Source organism: Castor canadensis, chromosome 11, assembly GCF_047511655.1.
Source record: "Castor canadensis chromosome 11, mCasCan1.hap1v2, whole genome shotgun sequence".
NCBI lineage: Eukaryota > Metazoa > Chordata > Mammalia > Rodentia > Castoridae > Castor > Castor canadensis.
Genome location: NC_133396.1, coordinates 2,642,565 through 2,662,668, shown reverse-complemented (window position 1 = coordinate 2,662,668; position 20,104 = coordinate 2,642,565). Strand labels below are relative to the sequence as shown.

Here is a 20,104-nt window from a genome sequence, read left to right as displayed (position 1 = left end):
TAGACAAGAGTTGCCCAGCCAGGTCCTGAGCCCTACCTGCCACTTTGCATACGGGGAGCCTCTGACCTAAGTCACCTGCAGACTGGGGGACAGCCATACTAACCACAGGTGCTACTCTCCCCTCGTCCCAGCCCCATGTGGAGGTGACTTCAATGGGAGAAGCCAAGGCACCCATCTGGACAGCAGTGCGGGTGGAGGTGTGCACCTCCCCACTAAGGGCCATCAGTCCTGTTTCCTCCACCACATGGAGGGGGTGACGGAGGTGCAGGAAGGCCCCCAATTATTCATTGCTCCCAAGGACCTAGAGAGAAAACAAAACCGGGAAGGGGAAGAAGCAGGGGGAGTGGCCCCTTCCTGGGCATCCTGTCCCTGGTGCTTTGCCAGCCCCCAGGGCTAATGGCACTGACTGCTGACAAACTGGACCTCCACTCCGTGCCATTGCCCAGCACTGCAGGGTGCCCGTGGCCAATGCCCTTTACAAGACCTGACCATTGCAGAAGTTGAGTCCTGGGTGAGATTAGCATCATGTGTATGCAAATCCTTGTGGGGTAAGGGACAGGTAGGGGTAGAGAGAGGCACTGCTTCCACCCACTAAGAGGCCGGGGTCTGCTCACACCATGGTCCGTGCCCACAGCCACCTGCACGCAGTGGCCAAGATGGAAGCCACTAAACTTAAGTGAATTTTAAAGCAATGTGGAAGCAAAGACGTCCCAGGTACCAGGACTGTCCCACCTGCCCTCTGCAGGGGGAAGAATAACCAAGGATCTGTTCACAGCCCTTCCTCCCCATTCAGCTGCCTCTGAAGCCAGGTTGGGGGCTCAGAGTGAGATGCTCCCGCCAGGATGCATAACCCAAGAGCAGAGATGCGTGTGGTGGGGTGGCCTGGTGGGCACCCACCCTCGCAGGCCCCCCAGAGGCCTGAACTGGGCCATCCTGACTTCTTACAAAGGGGCCACAGTGTTCCCCTTCTGCGCTGAGTCCTGCAGACTGTGTAGCCAGTCCCGGGGGCAGAGACATGGTTTCCCTCTTGTTTGTGTTGGTACAAATTAACGTCAATGCCCCTTTTCTGTCCTGGAAGCTTGGTGCTGGGACAGTAACCAGCCCAGTCTTGACAAGTCAGTCAGGGACAGGTAAGTTCTACGTTCTGAAGACACCCCCACCCACTTTACCTAAGGGTGTCTCAACTGTCATGCTTGGTACAAGTCAATGACAGAGCCCTTTAGTGGCCACTGTGGAGCCTGTGCGCCTTACTGACTCTTCCTGACCCCAGCGAGGGCCCAGAGAGGAGCTTGCAAAAGGCCAGACTGCTGGGACCCAGGTGGGTAAGAGGAGCCAAGCTGGACCTGTGGGTTGTCCCGCTGTGTGACAAATGGTAAATGTGCTCGGTGCTAGACAAGCCCAACCTTTGTAGCGGTCACCTGCAGTTGTCCCTTAGGCCCCTGAACACTGCGTATCACGACATCAGAAACTGAATGCAAGCAGTAGAGGGGTTCACAGGGAGGACAGGGGATCCGAGTGGGAGCAATGTGCAGTCTGAACTCCCACAGGGCCCAGCATTCTCCTTCCCAGGGTGTGTGGGCCCTTGCCCTGGTCTACGCATTTCCTGGTTGCTAAGTGTACTGTCACCTTTATGTCACCCACATAACAGAGCTGTAAATACCTCTGAGTCATCTGGATCAAGATGGAGTCACTTGTGCTAACCTAAACAGGAGGCTATGAAGGAAGGATTTTTATACATGACTGGTTGGTAGTCACAAAAGGGCTGCCAGAGCCAAGACCTTGCCAAAGGCCACTTAGGTCTGACACAAAAGCCTCCCCCACCCTCCAGTGCTGGGGCTGAAACCCCGGGCCTTGCATGCTAGATGAGCACTCTACTGAATGACCCCAGGACACCTGCCCAGCAACATCTGCTCATCCTGGTGTCATCCCTGTTACAATCACTGTGGTCAAGGACTGCTTCATGGAGCTTATGGAATCCTCAATTTTGCCTTTAGAAACTCCCCTTGCCTCAACCCGTCCCATTCTGAGTTCTGCTGTTCCCAAGTAAGCATCAGTCTTTCCTAAAGAAACTGTCATCTGGCTGCCACGGGTGCAGTTAAGAGGTGCACCTTATCAGTTTCCCCCAGGCCAGGGTCTGCAGCCAGCGTTCCAGTCAGGGTAATGCACACACCACCACTCCCAAGGGCCTGGCCCTTAGTCTTCCCTGTCTCCAGGCATCCATGGCTATTTTGTGTCCCTACAGATTAGTTTGTAGACGTCATATAAACAGAACTTTTTAAAATCTAATAGCACTCAACATGATTTCTGGAGACTCATCCATGTAGGTCTATCAACACTTTGTCCTTCATTGCTCAGCAGTTTCCCATTGTAGGGACCAACCATGGTTTGTCTATCCCCCTTTAACATAGATTAAGGATTAGCTGGGGGTTTTTTGGATATTGTGGTCCTGGACATTTCATTCTTCCATCCCCAGATCTTAGCTGAACCACCCCTGCATGGTCTTTTGACCAGGTAGTGGGACGATCACAGGTGCAGGTGTAAGGACAAGGGAATCCCTGAGCACCGCTATTCTACCTACCATAAAAGGGTTCTTTGAAAATCCCGGCTCCAAAGCCCTCGTTACACACATGCCTTCCACCTGTTTTCTCCTGGCCGGCTCCACTACTCTCAGCGTAGCCATGGCGGCAGATTCTACCACCAACCCAGCCCAACGACTGCTGCACCTGTGGATAAATGAGTCTGATTAGGAATTCCCACCGTGATGTTGAGTGGTGCACTTCCAGGATTTGATGACTTTGGAAGATGTCACTGAGTTTGCAATCACACCAGAAGGAAGGATTACTAAATTACATCAGATTTTGCTAAAGAGAAGTAATGTAACAATGCTGGTTCTGAAGTGTGCATGGATTTCCTTGACTTATGCTAGGTTCTGTTTTGTCTTGTAATTGCAAGCAAATGGAACTTCACTTTTGTCTTTTTTTTTTTTTTGGTGGTACTGGGGATCGAACCCAGGGCCTCATGCATGCTAGGTAAACACTTAAACCACTGAACCACAACCCCAGACCTTGCTTAGCTTTTAACGTTTAGACTCTATAAAGCAAGTGTCCCATGGAGGGGAAATGCTCTGAAGATGTAATGTGTGCCTGTTTTTCTAAGTTAATCATTACCTTGTTACCTTGGAAAATGAAGAGCTTGGTTTGTTTGGGTTTTTTGCAGTACTGGGGCTTGAACTCAGGGCCTTCACCTTGCACCACTCCACCAGTCCTTTTTTTGTGAAGGGTTTTTCAAGATAGGGTCTCAAGAACTATTTGTCTGGGCTGGCACTGAACCACGATCCTCCTGATCTCTGCCTCCTGAGTAGCTAGGATTACAGATGTGAGCCACTGGTGCCCAGCAAACTTGTTTTTGAAGACTAAAAAATAAAGACGTTTTTGGTTTAAAAAAAAAAAAAAAAAGTAAAATGTTTCATCTTGATAATTAATCTTTGTAATTACTTTTTAGATAATTTAAAAAAAAATCTTTGCCAAAGAATTCACTATGACTTCCTGTTTTCCACTATGGATTCTGCAATTCTAGCTCCTGTATTTCAAACATTTCAAGGTGTTGTTTATGATTGAGTGAAGTGGCCTGCCCAAGGGTCACTAGAACAGCTGGCAGCACAGTAAGAAACACAAATGCATGTTCATGGGAAAACTTTAACGTTTAATGAAAAAGACTTAGAGAAATGCATTATTATTTACATATGGGTAAGAAAACATGGCAGAACCCAGGGCTTTTCCTGGGGGTGCTGAGAAGAGACACTGCCTCCAAATACTTCCACATGGAGTACAAAGCAGGGAGCACAGTCTTCAGATCAGATCAGATCAGCAACTGCAAGTGAAGAGCACACATGAGGAAAGGAACCTCAGACCTGACGCTGCACACCTGGCGAGGCACGGTCAACCCCAGGCTCCGGGATCTCCCAGCTATAGCACCCACGCCAGTGTGAGCTGGCTCTTACCATTCATGGGCATCTCATCGATCTGAGTAGAGTAGTACTGCTCGATGTCTCTGAGGATGCGGATGTCGTCATTTTTTACAAAGTTAATGGCCACACCCTTGCGGCCATACCGACCTGACCTCCCGATTCTTCAGGAATAAAACAGAATCACCTTAGTAAACACAGAACAGACTTTAGCAAAAGCATTACACATAACGATAAGAAGGCTGGCCCACCTGTGTATGTACAGCTCTCTGTTGTTCGGCAGGTCGTAGTTGATGATGAGGGACACCTGAGGGACATCCAGCCCCCGGGCCCAGACATCTGTGGAAATGAGCACTCGGCTGCAGAGAGAAGGGGCGTGAAGGTGAGACTGGAGCTGCCCCCATTACTGATGTGGGCACGCCTGGCTCCAAGCCCAAAGCATCACATCACTGTAGTCCCTCTGCCACTGCAGTGTCAGGAATGCCACCTGGAAGCCCTTGCAGATGGCCACTTGGTCTAGCTAGTTATTTAGGCCATGTGGACTATGTGATTTTAAAAAAATAGATAAATAAAGTTAGAATATCAATTTAAATTGTTTAAAGCCAGTCGCATACCAATAATTGAGAAAAATACTTTTGTCTAGGAAAAACTCAATTACAGCTGGGTGCCACTGGCTCACATCTCTAATCCCAGCCACTGGGAAGGCTGAGATCATGAGGGTCATGGTTCCAGGCCAGTCTGGAAAAAACTGTGTGGCATATACACTTGTCATCCAGCTATGGCAGGAAGCTTAGAACAATCACTGGATTGGAGCAATATTTGTACAAAGTCTGAGGAGGACAAGTGAAACAGAAGACTTCTCACTGACATGCAGCGTTCTGCTGCTGGTCACAATTTTCCAGGAACTTCCGAATTGTGAGATAGAGAAGGCTGGCTAACTTATTTGCCTGTATAAATACACTTTGATAATTCTTTTTACATTTTCATAAACTTACTTTTGCAGATATAAAATTAGAGAATTTCATTTGTTCTTTGGAGTCTTTTATTCCATTGTACATCACTACAGATTTTTCACTTTATAGCACAAATTTTTAAGTTGAGAGAACATGGAGAACTTAGCAATTTGGGATGTTTGGTATCACAAACCAAGTGTCAGTAGGTTGAACTACGTCGAAGTAAGTCAGAGTTTCACATCTAATATGATGTGAAGATTTTTTTACATATAAAGCAGATTTTTCTAATTTAAATACCCAAGTGTAAAAATCAAGTGTGTTTCTTTAGGTGTACTTGATAGAAATTTCTGTAAATTGTATTTTGTATCGCAGAGTGTTATATCACTGTACATTAAAACACAGGACTTCATAGGTTTTGTTACTTGAAGTAGAATAAATACCTACAGAGTTAAAAAAAAAAAAACAATAGGATCCAGGCTGACCTTGGCAAAAAGTGAGACCCTAACTCCAAAGTAACCAGAACACAAGAAGGGCTGGAGGCGTGGTCAAATGTGAAGCCTATGTTCACGCCTCAGTACTGGGGAAAGAGGTGGAGATTCAAATATGAACAGTAGCCTCACTGACTTTGGCCCAGTGGCTGCTTCAAATGTGAGATTCAACCCACACGACCCTCCTTGCTACAGCATCTGTTACACCCTACAACCATACTGTCACCAGAGGTCAGAACCACACGTGCCCACTGAGCGCCTGACAGTCTGACATGTGGCTGGCCTGAACTGAAATGTGCTGCAGGTGTAACATACACACCTGATTTTGAAGACTGGGCATAAAAAATTCAAAACAATTCATTAATATTTTCCATACTAACTACATGTTGAAGAAGCGATATACTGGCTTCATACATCATTAAGAATAAACCTCACTTGTTTCCTTTTTTACATTTCATAATGGTTTCTGGAAAATTTAAAACTACACATAGCTGGACCTCTATTTCTGCTGGACAGTGCTGGCCTGGAGGTGAAGTGTTTGGACAACAGAACGGAAGAGGGCAGCTGCCCTCGAGTCACACCCAGCTGAGCCTACGGGAGGAGAGAACAGCCCAACGCACTATTTGAAGCGGAAAGGCCAACAGTGTCCATAAGTCCTACAAACGCCAACAAGAAGCAGAGGACACATGTAGACAAAGCAAGGTAAAAACTGCTGAAACAAAGCATGGGCGAAAACCCAAGCCAGGGAGCAGCCCTGAAACAGACTCTTCACAGCACCAGGGGACTGGCGGCTGCTAGCCTTCAGGACAAGTGGGCAAGACCCAGGACGGCCTCAAGGAAGGTAGAGGAAACTTCCCGCCAAGCTAGAATTTCACCTCAGCAGTCAGCAACTCCAAAACATGCAAGGAGACCATCCCCAGCGGAGACACTTCTAGACAGACCAAAGGCAGATCAGCAGCCCCAACCTAATGTGAACGCAGCTCAGATGGAAGTTCAAAGAAGGAGAAGAGTAACAAATGCCTAACTCGAATAAGACTTTGTTGTATAAAGCAAAATGTCAATCTAATAATCCCCAGCACTGCAAAATGGACAGTCCTGATGACTGTCCTAGGTTTGGGGTAAGCAGAGCTAGAACTTAGGGGTCCTCCTGTTTTCTGAGACAGTCCAAGTGTCAACTGATGGCGCCCACTGAAACACAGACACAGTGCAATTCCCAGGGTAGCTACTCAATAAGAAAGAAAGAAACATCTTCAAAGAGGAGGGAAAGGCAGCTTAAAAATCCAAATTGAGAAAAGCAGCAGAGGCGAGATGAGAAATAAGGCGTTCTCATGGTCAAGTCAGAGCAGCAGACAGATGAGAACGTGCAGTAACAGTGACTAGGGGAGAGGCTCTATCCGAAGATAGGGATTACTGTGATTACTGATGACATGATATTCCCAAAAAACATGAAACCAAGGACACACAATGGCTGTAAGAAGATGAACAAGCGTGATGGGAAATGCCAAAGCGATTCGGACAAGCACAGCGTGGCTGTCAGGTGTGCAGGCGTCAGGACAGAAAGCCGCTCTGTAGGTACCCACACTGCAGGTTACAGTCCCCAGAGACAAGCTATAACGGTGCACAGCCCTGGAGACAGAGAGCAGGAAGCCAGGGAGGCCTCACCCCAGGTTCTTTGCATTCAGTGACAGACAGAGCCCAGGGAAGCACAGCCCATTCAAGGACGTGCAGGACACAGGGCCAACACACGGCAAATCTGAATGAAACACACAGGCGTGTTCTCTAACCACTGCAGAACCAAAGCAACACACTTCCCACTCGTTAAGGCCAGTTATCCCTCAACATAGCCCAGCACGCGAGTACAGTGTCACCTCCCAGCATATGGGACAGGAGGCCACCGGGAGGGTGAAGAACTCAACAGAACAAGCAGCACCCAGGACCACCCAGGCACCCCAGCCAGCATGGCCACCAGATACAGTCACCACCAGCCACCACCCACCTGGCACCAGACCGGAACTCCTTCATGATGGACTCACGCTCCTTCTGGGGCATGTCTCCATGCATTGAGGACACGGTGAAATTGGCTTCTCGCATTTTCTCTGTCAGCCAGTCAACCTACAAATCAAACCAAACAGATGCTACTTGGGAGCTCATCAACCACGCCAGAGGTGTGCACTCAGGGTTTCCCTTCCACACCTGCAGAGGCAACGTGAATATCTAACACAACTGTTCTCACAGATGTGCAGAAAATGCACTGCTGCCCTACACGCTGGGGCTTCCCTGTGAAATTCTCTTAATCCATTCGTTCCATATACTGATGGGGGGAGGAGAGCAAACACAGACCCTTGTCCACCTCTCTTGAAATTTAAACAAACTCCCACTCCTTTTCAGTCTTCTAAAAGGAGGCCAACAGTTCTTAGCTCTGCCCGCATGTTAGCCCCACCTGGGCCTGTGTCTGCCTTAACCCAATAACATCTGAATCCTACGGGTAAGACTAGCGTATCTATTTTCATATATCTATTTACTGTATTTTTATTTTTTTAAGATGGGGTTTCTGTGTTGCCAAGACTGGTCTCAAACACCTAGGCTCAAGCAATCCTCCAGCTTAGCCGCCCCTGTGAACACAGGCCTGCAACTTCACAGGTCTGTTCACACATGAGCAGTCTATGGCAGCTTTTGCACAGGGACCATGCCCCAAGTCCAGCATACACACCGCCTGCCTGCCATCTACAGAGAAGCTAGGCCCCAGTCCTGAAGACCCAAAGACAACAGCAGGGTGGGGCTGCGCACCTTCCTTTTGGTGTTGCAGAAGATGACTGCCTGAGTGATGGTCAGCGTGTCATAGAGGTCACACAGGGTATCAAATTTCCACTCCTCTCGTTCCACTGCCACAAAAAACTGCTTGATGCCTTCCAGGGTCAATTCATCACTAGGGGACAAGGCAAAATGTCACATATCACTCTTCCAAACAGAGCATGGAGATGGGCCACGGGACAGGCTCTGAGAGATGCCAATGGACATGGTCTGAGATGGACATCCCAAAAGTCTGGTCCCCAAAGCCCTGCCCCATCACTCCAGTCAGCCACATCATCCTACCCCGTCACTTGTACATGTTGGGCTTTCCTGAATAGTTGTACAACCTTGAATGGGGTTCCAGAAAACACACTGCTAACAAACTTGTGTAATTTGGAACTATGGGTCAAAGGAGAATGGGTACTGTCAACGCTAGTCTTTCACAAAAGGAAACTGAGTGGGCACACATTCCTACCGCTTCACCAGGATGCGGATGGGGTCTGTCATGAACTTGTTGGTCATCTCCAGGATCTCATGAGGCAGCGTGGCACTGATGAGGACTACCTGTGTGGCTGGAGGCAGGTACCTGTACACGTCGTAAATCTGCTCTTTGAAACCTGGGAGAAGAAGATGGGCAGTGGCTGTAAGGCTGTCTCTAGTAGAAAGGGAGGTCTAGACTCTTACACCCCATCACCTCCGCCTTCTGGAATGTGTTCTCTACTAAAGTTACTAAAACCAACTTCTACTTCACACAGATGTTTTTTGCAACAACAATTTAGTTTTTCTTCCTAATTTCTTCCAAAAAAGAGAGACCTGTGGTTTTAGGACAAATTCATTGACATTCACATCAATATTCCCTTCTCCTACAGTCAGTACAAGCATTTCCATGAGCTATACCGAAACTCAGGCATCAGTCACCTGTGCTGACCCACAACAGTGCGCAATGTGTGAGCAGTGTTGGCTGAAACATTGTCACTTTGCTTGGGATTAGTCTTATAAAGCCCTCCCACAACAAAATAAAGTAAGGATTTTATGTTCATAACTGCCTGAGACACAACTGCTTCTCCACAAAGAAAACACTACAAATATTCAGAATGCTTTCGTTATGTACGCATTTCAATTGTATGCCATGAAGTCTGAAGAGCTAAGACCCCTGTCAGGAGAAAAGGTCTATGCTTATACCTTTATTCAACATTTCGTCAGCCTCATCCAAAACCAACATCTTGATAGCCCGTGTCCTTAAACTTCTGCGTCGAATCATGTCTACAAAAGCAGAATTTGAGGTTATCACACATGAGGCTGTAAGGAAAGAGCCAGCCATTCCAACTGGTCCTCGCAGTCTTTCGGAGACCACCCCAGACTGGCAACTGCCCACAGACTACCCACAGCACAATTCTCACTGATGGAAAGGCTTACCAAAGACGCGCCCTGGCGTGCCTGCGACAACGTGCTGCCCATAGTCCAGCTTCCTTATGTCCTCCCCGACGTTGGTGCCCCCGATGCAGGCATGGCACTGCACATTCATGTAGTCCCCCAGAGCGAGCAGGCCCTGGACCAAAACACAGGCTCATGTCAGGGAGCTACCAGACATACACATCATCTGTCCAAAAGTGAAGGTCATTTCATTCCAACTTGAAAGGTCCACCATAATTATTTTAGGCCACTATTCACACCATAAACCACAAATTCTCTTCTACTTTCCTCTGCCAAATGAAGTCAATTGAGAATTTATTATAAAAGCAAAGCATATGAATTAAAGAACAATCAGAAGATAAATACAATCCTAATCCTATCCACCCTATGTCAGTATTAACTTCCTACTAAGTGTCCTTCCAAATCATGAGTATAAAATATTTAATTAAAATGGACTTTTTGATTGAGAAAGTTACATCTCTAAGACTACAAAAATATATATATTGAAGACTACAGTAAAAACAACTTAATGCAAACCAGCAAGTCACATAAGGATTTATGGCAACTGTTAAGAGACCAGCTGTCAAAAATGCACAAAGCTGTGTTCAATCCCCAGCACCACAAAAAAACAAACAAAAAAGCTAGGAATCAGGAAAAATATCTTGAAGGACCAGAAAGACAGCATTATTTATGCGAGTCAGTTTTACAACTAAACCATACAAGCAGCACTTGTGAATATACCACCATCCCACCATCTTTAATTATCTCACCTTTTGAATCTGTACAGCTAACTCTCTTGTTGGAGCCAAGATCAAAGCTTGGGTTTCTCGAACCTAGTGAATAATTAGAAAAAAAAAAGAGAGAGAGAGAGAGAGAGAACCCCAAGTGTTTTTTAAAATCTTTTAAAAGTACCGTACGTTAATTGTACAAAATAATGGTTCACCGTGGCATTTCCGCACATGCATATAACACACTTTGTTATATTCACCCCATTACCCTCGTCTCCCTCCCTCTGATCCCCTTCCTCTTCCCAAATAGTCTTTCTGCTACTTCCAGGTCTTTTTTTTTTTTTGGAGGACTGGGGTTTGAACTCAGGGCTTTGCACTTCCAAATCAGGTGCTCTACCATTTGAGCCACACCTCAAGTTCTGCTCTGGTTGTCTGCAATCTCCTGAACTATGTTTTTTTGCTTTATTTTGCAGTACTGGGGTTTGAACTCAGGGCCTACACCGTGAGCCACTCCACCAGCCATTTTTTTGTGTGTGATGGATTTTTTTCGAGATAGTGTCTCACAAACTATTTGCTCGGGTTGGCTTCAAACCGCGATCCTCCTGATCTCTGCCTCCTGAGTAGCTGGGATTACAGACGTGAGCCACTGGGGCCCGGCTGAAATCTCTTGAACTATTTGTCCAAACTGGTCTTGAACTTCCGATCCTCCTGATCTCAATTTCTCAAGTAACTGGGATTATAGACATGAACCACTGGTGCCAAGTTATATCTTCTTTTTTAAAATCTAGATTTCACATATGAAAAAACATGCAATATTTATCTAAGTCTGGTTTATTTGGCTTAACATGATCTCCAGTCTCAGCAGTTTTAATGTGGCTTATAGTAACTCACACTCAGCTCTACTGTAAATATCACCATATTATTAATTATACCTTTGATTTCCAACAGAAGCAAATTTTAATGTTACTTAAATTGTAAATCTAGCAATAACATGACATATAAGTCAGGATGCTTATGTACAGAGAACTTCCTCTAGTTTAAAAAACCCTCCTATGCAGGGTAGCACACACCTGTAATCCCAACACTTTGGAGACAAGAGGCAGAAGACTGCAAGTTCAAAGTCAGCCTGGGCTACCTAGTGAGACCTAGTCTCAAAAGAAAAAAAAAAAAAAACACCCTAACAGAAGGTCTGAAGGTGCAGCTCAGCGGTAGAATGCATGCCTAGCATGCCCAAGGGCTGGGTTCAATTCCAGTACAACATCAAAACCCTCCAAGTTTAAAAAGAGAGGATTCTATGCCAGGATATTTGTGTGTAATTAAGATTTCCTTTTAAGATGCTGAGTGGAACAAGCTCGAAATTTAAATTATGATCATTGAACACTGCATTGTAGAAGAAAAGCAATGCAGATTTAGAGCGTTTGCTTTGAGAGCAGCAACTCACCTGAATGTCCAAACACTGGAGGACCGAGATACTGAAGGTGGCTGTCTTGCCTGTGCCAGACTGAGACCTGTTTAAGAGAGCAGACAGGAGGACTGGAGAGAGGGCCCACGCCACTATCCCAACCCCACGGCCCCTCCACCTGGTTCTCCAAAGGTCTAGCTCCAGAAGACCTGCGCAGCTTCTTCCAGAAAATGCCCCTCCATCCCCAGTACCACCTCCAACTCCAACTGCGAGGGTATAGACTCAAGTAAAGTCACAGCTGTCCGTCTCCACAGATGAGACGGACATATCCACAGGTGACAGTGGATATGGCGTCTGCATCAGGGCCAAAGAATCTGTAACAAGTGTTTTATAGGTGGCAGGAAAGGGGGACTCTTCTTTACATAAATACAACTGTTTTCTAAAATTTTAGGCTGAAACTGGCCTCCAAAAACCTTTTTTTTTTCTGCATGGCACTGAGAATTGAACTCAGGGCCTCGCCCTTGCTACACAAATGTCCACCACTTGGGCCACAGCACAGTCCTCTCAAAACTTTTTCAAATAGGTGAGTCTTTTTCAAAACAAAGCAAATAAGGACCAAAAGTGTAAGTCAGTGGTGGAGGGCCTGCCTAGTATGCAGGAGGCCTGGGTTATGTCCCCAGTCTGGAGGGGGGAATGAATAATACTACTATTAAAATAAAAGAGTATTACATACAAACCAACATGCTGACTGACAGCTGAGCAAAGCTGGCTAAAAACCAAAAACTTTCTCTAGTCGAGAACACAAAAATAAAAAGAGTAAAGCCCTGGGGCTAAAGAAAAGGAGAGGGCTGGTCCTAAATGCAGACAGACAATGTGCACTGCTCACCTTCTCCAAACACTTCTCCACACTGCCTATCACTGACTGGAGCCCGCTGTCCCCACACCCGACTTACTGTGCAATGACATCTCTCCCTTTAATTATCTGCTTGATAGCTCGCTGTTGGATAGCTGATGGTTTTTCAAAACCTGCAAATAAAAATAGCAAAACTTAGCTCTCACCACTACAACAGTGGTAAAACCATGCCGCGTAAGCTCCTCAGAGGCATGAATCACTTGCTTTTCAACCCCTGCCAACCACAGCCCTGGTTTAACCCGATGCCATCACTGTGGATTTTTATACTGGTTGGCAGAGTACATATGTAAAGACAGCTCTGTAAAAGCAGCATCAAATTCAGAATACAGAGACCTTGGTTTTGTTAAACAAGACAAAAAACCCTTTGTATATGCATTGTCTGGAAGCACAGGCACCAACATGCTGAGAGTGGGGTGATGAAGAGGGCCTCGCCACCCTTTACTCTAGTTATCGCTGTATCCGTGGACTACATTACAAACCACCCCATCACCTTTTTTTTTTAAACTAACAAGTGGAAAGTGAAAAGGACACTAGCTAGCCAGTGCCCTTTGCTAGCAGGCAGCACTGGGCTGCAGGGTGTCCATACACACACCCCACACAGGGTATTTATTCAACCTGCACTGCTCTCCTGATGCAGCCACATTAACTACAGCATTACCTTCCCTGCAATTACCTTAGGGATGAAGCTATTTTGAAGGGCTTGGAGTTACCTTCCAAGTAAGCAAATAAAACTTTACAAAAGCTGTAACTCAATTATTCTGGTAGTCTTTTAAATGTAGCAAATTTCCCATCTCAACACTAAAGCAAATATAACAGGATTGAAACCCCTTATGAGGACAGGGATGTGGACGGGAAAATGCTGTTCCAGGGCAGGGGGGCCCCCGAGTGCCAAGAAGGCAGGCAGAGACTGGCTGTGAGGCCTTCTTTTTACCTCTCATCCATCAGCAACTTCTCTTCACTGTCTAACCTGTTCCAACACTGAGAACTGCTGAATAAAGGACACCCTGATCAAAGGCCACCTGCCTTGATGCCCCATCTGCCCTGGGGTCCCAACTTTAGACAACTGCCCAACTGGAAGGCTTACAGGTCTCACCAGTACCACCTTGAATGCACCCAATCTCGGCTGATCTCGGAAACTAAAGTGGGTCAGACCTGGTTAATCCTTGGATGGGGGTCTCAAGGCCTCTCAGACAGATCAAGAAAATGGTCCCTATTTCGCCTCCCTCAAAACTGCCACCTAAGCGATGTTTGCCAGCACTGCCCACCAGGTCACTCAAAACACTGCAGAATCCTGCTCTAGTCCTCCTTCCTCAGCCAACAGCCAACCCTGTAAGTTTGACAGTTCTCCATCTCCAGGAAACATCTCTCCTCCACCAGGTCCAAGCCTCCCTGCCTCCTCTCTGCCTCACCTCATCCCAGATCCAGGGTCAAAACAAACCCCGAAACTGCAAAGCTGATCATGCCACTTTTGCTTAAAACCCTCCAGTGGTTTCCCACTTCACTTAGCAATGAATTCCAAATTCTTGACCACGACCTCTCCAAACTGATTCCTGGATTCCTACGACAGGGGACTTCCGCTCCTGGAATGCAAAGGCTAAGGACGGCAAGGCCTGACTGAGCACCAGCTGTTTCATCCTCTTGCTCTCAGCTCAACATCATCCCTTCTGGGACCCCCGCCCCTCCGCCACAAACCTGTCCCATTTTAGCTCTCTCCTCCCCAATCCCACTCCACCCCATCACCCGGTTTCATGTTTCCCATAGCAACTCTAACAACCTAAGCAGCCTTGGTTTCATACGTCCGCCTCCCAAATAAGTACTGAGCTCCCTGACAGTCCCAGCCTTCCTAGTTTACCGCTACCCTCTCCCCTCCCCTAGTGCCTCGGGCACTCGTAAGTACAAAACAAGTTTATGTGCTGAACAATTAGCTGCAAAAGTTCCCGGAAGACTCTGCATCCCTGCTGGACCCAGCTCGGTGCTCTGCCTCCGAGCAACGCACACCGAAAAACTCGACACAGGCCAGGCGTGGCGACAAAATGCCAGGGCGGGGGGTCGCACGTCATCGGCTCCCGGAGTTCCGGCCCCTGACCCCAACGCCAGACTGGAAGTCACCAGTCGCCCGGCTGGGTCTCCGCCTGCGCCCTCCGATCGAGAACCCCAGTCCGCAACCCCCGGTTCGCATCCCCGGCTCCCAGCCCGCGACCCCGACCGTAGGCGTAGATGCCGCGCAGCAGGTCCTCCCGCAGGCCCATGGTGTCGAACGTGGGCGTCACGTCGACCTCCTCGCTAGTCTCGAACTCCACTTTAGTCATGTCCTCCTCTTTCAGCAGCCGCTTCCGCGCCGAGCCCGAGTTAGCCATCGTGGCCGTGGCCGCCATGATCCCTACTCGGCTGAGAGCAGAGCGCGCGCTTCAGCTGGAAGCGGAAACAAGCCCGGCACGGCCGCGGCTACCGAGCGGAAGTGACGCCAGCGCGCACGCCAGCGCGAGCGAGCGTGTGTGCGTATGAGTGTGCGTCTGGCTGTGTCTCAGGAGGGGCGGGGCGCTCCTCCTCACGTAAAGAGAATGCGCGCTTGCTGTGGGGAGAGGAACGGTACTCCTGTTCTCGCGCTCTCTGAAGCTCCGCGGGATCCCGCGAGGGGCGGGGCTCCACACATCCCTATATAAGGGGCCTGTGCGGCGCTCTGAGTCGGGTGGTGCGGACCGGGTTTGGGGTTGCGTTTCTCATCTGCCCTCGCGAGGCACTAAACTGTGGGTTCTGGAAAGAAACCGGGGAGCGAGTAAGGGTCCCCCTGAGGAACGCGGGTCTCTGAAGGGCGAGACCCGCTGGCTTGCGCATTCTGAGCGCAGAGGCCTCAGCGCATGCGGCTTTGTTAACGGATGCGGGTGTTTCCGGTAGTCGGCTCTTAGCCGTTCCCAGCTGCCTTTTCGCTGCGTTGCCATGGTTACCGCGGCGCAGCGTGGTCTAGCGAGTGGCGCGCTGTCCCTTTTGGACAGCACCCCCGGCCGCTGCTTCACCACGAAGTGCTATCGGCTAAGGCCCGGATTCTGCGAGGTTGTGCATGAACTAATCGTGCTGTCCTGCAGAAAAGGTGACTCCAGTCGGGGTAGATGTCATCGCCCTGGAGAGCACGGACCAGTTGGGACGTCCTAGACTTCCTTAAGAGCCTGCCCACACCCAACCGCCCGAAATGCGCAGTTCACTCGAGAATCTTGCTTTCAGGTTTTGGGAAGTTTTGCTCCGCGAGGGCCAGTTCAGGCCTTTTTTCAGGTAGGCCTTGCTGTAGGAGGCATGTCGCTGTTGTCCTGGGGATGGAACCCAGGGCCTCCCACACGTTAGGCAAGTGCTCCAGCACTGGGCCACACCCCCAGGCCTTGATCCAAGGCCGCTTTCCTGAGATTCTTGAGAGAGCTCCATTTGCGAAGGTTAATTTAGTTAAAAGCAGATTATTTTAGGAAATCATGGGTTGCAGTATGTCCTCAGTGGACAAATAAATGCCGTCTTTAAGCACGAAGCCTTCGTTCTGGTGGCAGAATTTGTCCAAACAAAACTTCTGACCTGATACACATGCCTAGTGAGGATGCTGTTATTAATTAAAATATTGATACTGAATATCCATAAAGCTGACCTTTCTGAGACAAAAATAAACAAAATGTAGATACAAGTTCTCAAGTCTTCCCAATCCACAAAAAAACATTCAGTGCACTCTTAAACTTTTTCAAGCTGTGCTCTGGGGATTGCTTTGCTGTCCATGGTGTAAAATACACATGGATTTCAAGGACTTAGCATAAGAAAAGAATGTAAATTCTCAATTTTATATTGACCATGCTGAATCAATGTTAATAATAGTTTAGGTATATTGAGTTAAGTAAAATTCTATTCAATTTCGCCTGTTTTTACTTTGTGACTACTAGAAATTTTTTAATTCTATTCCTCTTAGACCACGCTCCTCACCAAACTTCTTAGGGTGTCCATCTATTTCAAAGCTTATTTGGTTTTATTGCTAGTAGGCAGCTGTAGTCTGGTGAGTGTGGTACTGAGAACATAACTTAGTTACGTGCCCTGTTTGTTAAAATATTTGCTCAGAGTAGTTATTTGTTCGGTGCATAAGCATCTACTTAAAGCAAGAATAGAGCTGGAGGTATGGCTCAAGTGTTAAAGCACTTGCTTTGCAAGTTCAAAGCCCTGAGTTCAAACACCAGTACCACCAAAACACGGCGGCGGGGTGGGGGGGGAGCAAGAATTGAGCTATATGTGGTAGTGCATGTCTTTAATCCTAGCTTGGGAGACTGAAACAGGAAGACCAGAGTTGGAGGCCAGCCTTACATCTTGTCTTACCTATTTTACTGATGGAAAACTAGGCCCAATCTGATAAGTTCAAGTGCCCTCCATCAAGGGGTTGATAAGGACCCAGCTGTGAACTCCCCACACAGCAGCTTTATGCTGCTTGTCATGCCTGGGCTGTGTATCCTGGGCTGCTCAGGATCTCAAGAGAAGAAGCCTGTGGTCACTAGATTGGACAGGCCTGTCATACTTGATCTTGGCTTGCCATTTGTTTTGGACAGAGGGCATGTCTATTTAGATCCCCCACTATTTCCATAACAAAAGTAGGTGCTTACTAAATAGTTACAGTCCACTCACTGCTTCAGTGTCCAAGGCAAGAGGGAGGGAGACAAGACAGGGTCCCAGCTGGGCAGGAGCATCACAAGCTCAAGTGGCCACCGTTGGGATGATGGAGTAGCTGTGCAGTGTGCACCTCTTGGGAGCCCACTGCACTCCTGAGTCGGTGAGGGCTGAGTGGCCATGCTGTTCAGGGGTAGGGGAGGTGGGACTTACAGGAGTCATCTTCACAGGAGTTCTTGTCCTGGACAGGAGATCCAAGGGACTGTCCCTAAAGGAGGTCTTGCTGCTAGAGGTTCCCACCCATCACCAGGTATTAAAGGCTAAACTCTGTTCTTTTCTAGCCATGGCCTTTAAACCCACCCCGCTGAGGTGGGGCAGTTTACTAAGTGCTGCCTGACTCTACCTTTCTGCCTTCCAGACACATACACGCACAGGTGTGCAAAGAACTGCTCCCATCTCTTGTGCAGGTACTGTCCCAGTTCCGGATTTAGCGGTGGCACCTGCCTTCTCAGAGTTTATGTTTCAGAGAAGGGCAAGACCCACAGAACCTACAAGCAAATAAGATAATTCTAGGTTGTACAGTTACCATGAAGCAAATAAAATGGGACAAAGTAGAAAGAGTTGGTGAGTTGCTGGTTTACCCGGTATCTGAAGGAAGGATCACCTGAGTTGAGAGGAGGTATCCACAGTGACACCCAGGGGAGGAGTGTCCAAAGAAGGACCCATGCGCTCAAAGTCCCTGATGAAAGATGTAACAGAGTGAGTGCGGGCAAGGGAAGATGGAGGAGAGGAAGAAGTAAGCAGAGGCCACATCCAAAAGGATCTTACAGACCACCATGTTCTGTGGTGGCCATAGAGTCACTTCGGGGTGGTTTTCTTCAGGGAGGGGCATGATTTCTGATAAGCAGTTTAGAAGGATGATCTGGCTGCAGGGAGAGGTGGCTGTGGCTGCTGAGCTTACTCACTTGCTAAAAATGGTCACAAGAGGGTTTAGTATACTCGAAATAGAGATTGACAGGGCTGACAGATGGCTGGAAGGGGCTGTTAGGTACACAGAGGACTGAATGGCCTCCTGGGTTTCTGGTGAGAGCAGCGGGGTAGCCATCATGAGAGGTGAAGCCATTGGCTGTGTACTGGGAATGGGAGGACAGAGTAGGGGAGGGACTGCTTGATGGACTCGGACCCCTTTTTGTGGTGATACATATGTTCTGGAACTAGACAGAGGTGGTGGTTTCAAATATTGTGAATGCAACTGTGTGTGGAAATACCACTGAACTGTTCATTTAAAAATGGCTCATTTTATGCCGCCTAAGTTAAAAAAAAGAAAACAAAATGTCAGTTGATGTGAAGGTGCTCAGGCATCCGAGTGGAGTAAGCAGTCATGAGAAGCAGCAGGAAATGACCTGTTTTACCTGCTCTGATGAAAGAGCTTCCTGCTCTTCCCTGGCCCACTCTTTGAGTTGACTCCCTCAGGTGGGCATGGGGTCAGTGTCCACAGCCAGACACCCTGCAGAGTCACACCCGCCATGCTTACTCATGTCTCCAGCCAGGACATTGAGAACCTTTTTAGAGTGTCTTAGAAGAAGTTCTGGAATCCTCCCTTCCTCTAGAGACAAGTGAAGAAGCATATCCCTCCATGTTTGCGATACCCCGACCATTCTTCCACTGCACACCTGTTCTGTGGTCCTTTATATATGTCTACCTAGTACCACCACCTTTACCAGTGCCAACATCATGACTTCAAGGCAAAGCCAGAATCCTTTCCCCAGCCCCCAAAATGTTATGGATAAATGAAGTGTCACCCAGAGGGGTTCGATGACCAGTCTAGGTTCAGCTCATGTCACTCTCTCATATTGATCACTACCATGGGATGCTGAGCCACTAGGTCGCACTGTCTAGCTGCCTTCACACCATCCCACACCCCCTTGGAAATTTCTCCAGTTGATACCTAACCTATCCAGGTAACCAGACATACTGTTCCTTCCCACACACCCACCCCTAGGCAATAGCTAACATACACAGGTTACCAGAAATACTATTCACGCCCCTCAGAAGATACCTGTCCCGTCTAGGTGACCAGAAATATGGTTCCCATGCCGAGCCAATATCCTAACCTATTCAGGTTATCAGAAATACTGTTATATTGCCCTGGAAGCAGAACCCACCTATAATCTTGGGGGACAGAGAATGACTGACATGGGGTCTTCTTAAGGATACAGTTTCTGTCCTCAGAAAGCTCACAGGCCTTTGGGGATTAGAGAGGCTTCCTCAACTCTGTTTCTGTAGCTCTCCATATTTCTGAAAAAATTACCTGTGTTTTCTTAAGGGCAGAAGCTTAGCAGCTTCCCCACCCTTGCTATCTCCTTCTTTTATTTAGCATGACATTTCTATGTTTTCTAGAACTTTCTATGTGTCAGGAATCGTGCACTTTCCCATCATGAGGTAGAGACATTATTAGCCAGAGATGTCAGAAGGCTGAGGCCGAGGGGCTTAAACATCCTGCCCAAGGGGGTGGCTGATGTACACAGGGCAGCTCCTGTCTGCCTCTGACACGGAGCCTGTGGGGCTCCCACCTCCTCCACTCACTCACCAGGAGGAGCTTTGGGATGAACTGCTTTGTGATGTTGGAAACCAACCTCCATCCATCTGAATGAAAATCCTTAAGGTCCTCCTCACTCAGGCAGGGAGTTGTGAATGTCCCTTCTGTCCTGATGGGTGTCAGTATCAGTGAGTACAGGCACCTAGCCAAGATTTCTTCATTCGCTCAGACAATATTTATGGAACAGCACTGTCCTAGGGGTGGGGCTGAGCTGAACAAGAAGAACAAGAAGTC

At 47.9% G+C, this 20,104-nt stretch overlaps 1 protein-coding gene across 1 annotated transcript; it reads right to left on the bottom strand.

The window, feature by feature from the left end:
- Positions 1 to 3,681: 3,681 nt before the first annotated feature.
- Positions 3,682 to 15,112, bottom strand: Eif4a3 (eukaryotic translation initiation factor 4A3). The gene is made up of 12 exons (XM_074044955.1): positions 14,858 to 15,112; positions 12,692 to 12,764; positions 11,778 to 11,844; positions 10,379 to 10,441; positions 9,612 to 9,744; positions 9,378 to 9,458; positions 8,671 to 8,812; positions 8,193 to 8,331; positions 7,402 to 7,517; positions 4,216 to 4,323; positions 4,001 to 4,128; positions 3,682 to 3,870 (listed from the first exon to the last, which is right to left on the bottom strand). Exons 1-12 carry the CDS (start codon positions 15,024 to 15,026, stop codon positions 3,854 to 3,856), a joined length of 1,236 nt encoding a protein of 411 aa, XP_073901056.1. The 5' UTR covers positions 15,027 to 15,112; the 3' UTR covers positions 3,682 to 3,853.
- Positions 15,113 to 20,104: the final 4,992 nt, after the last annotated feature.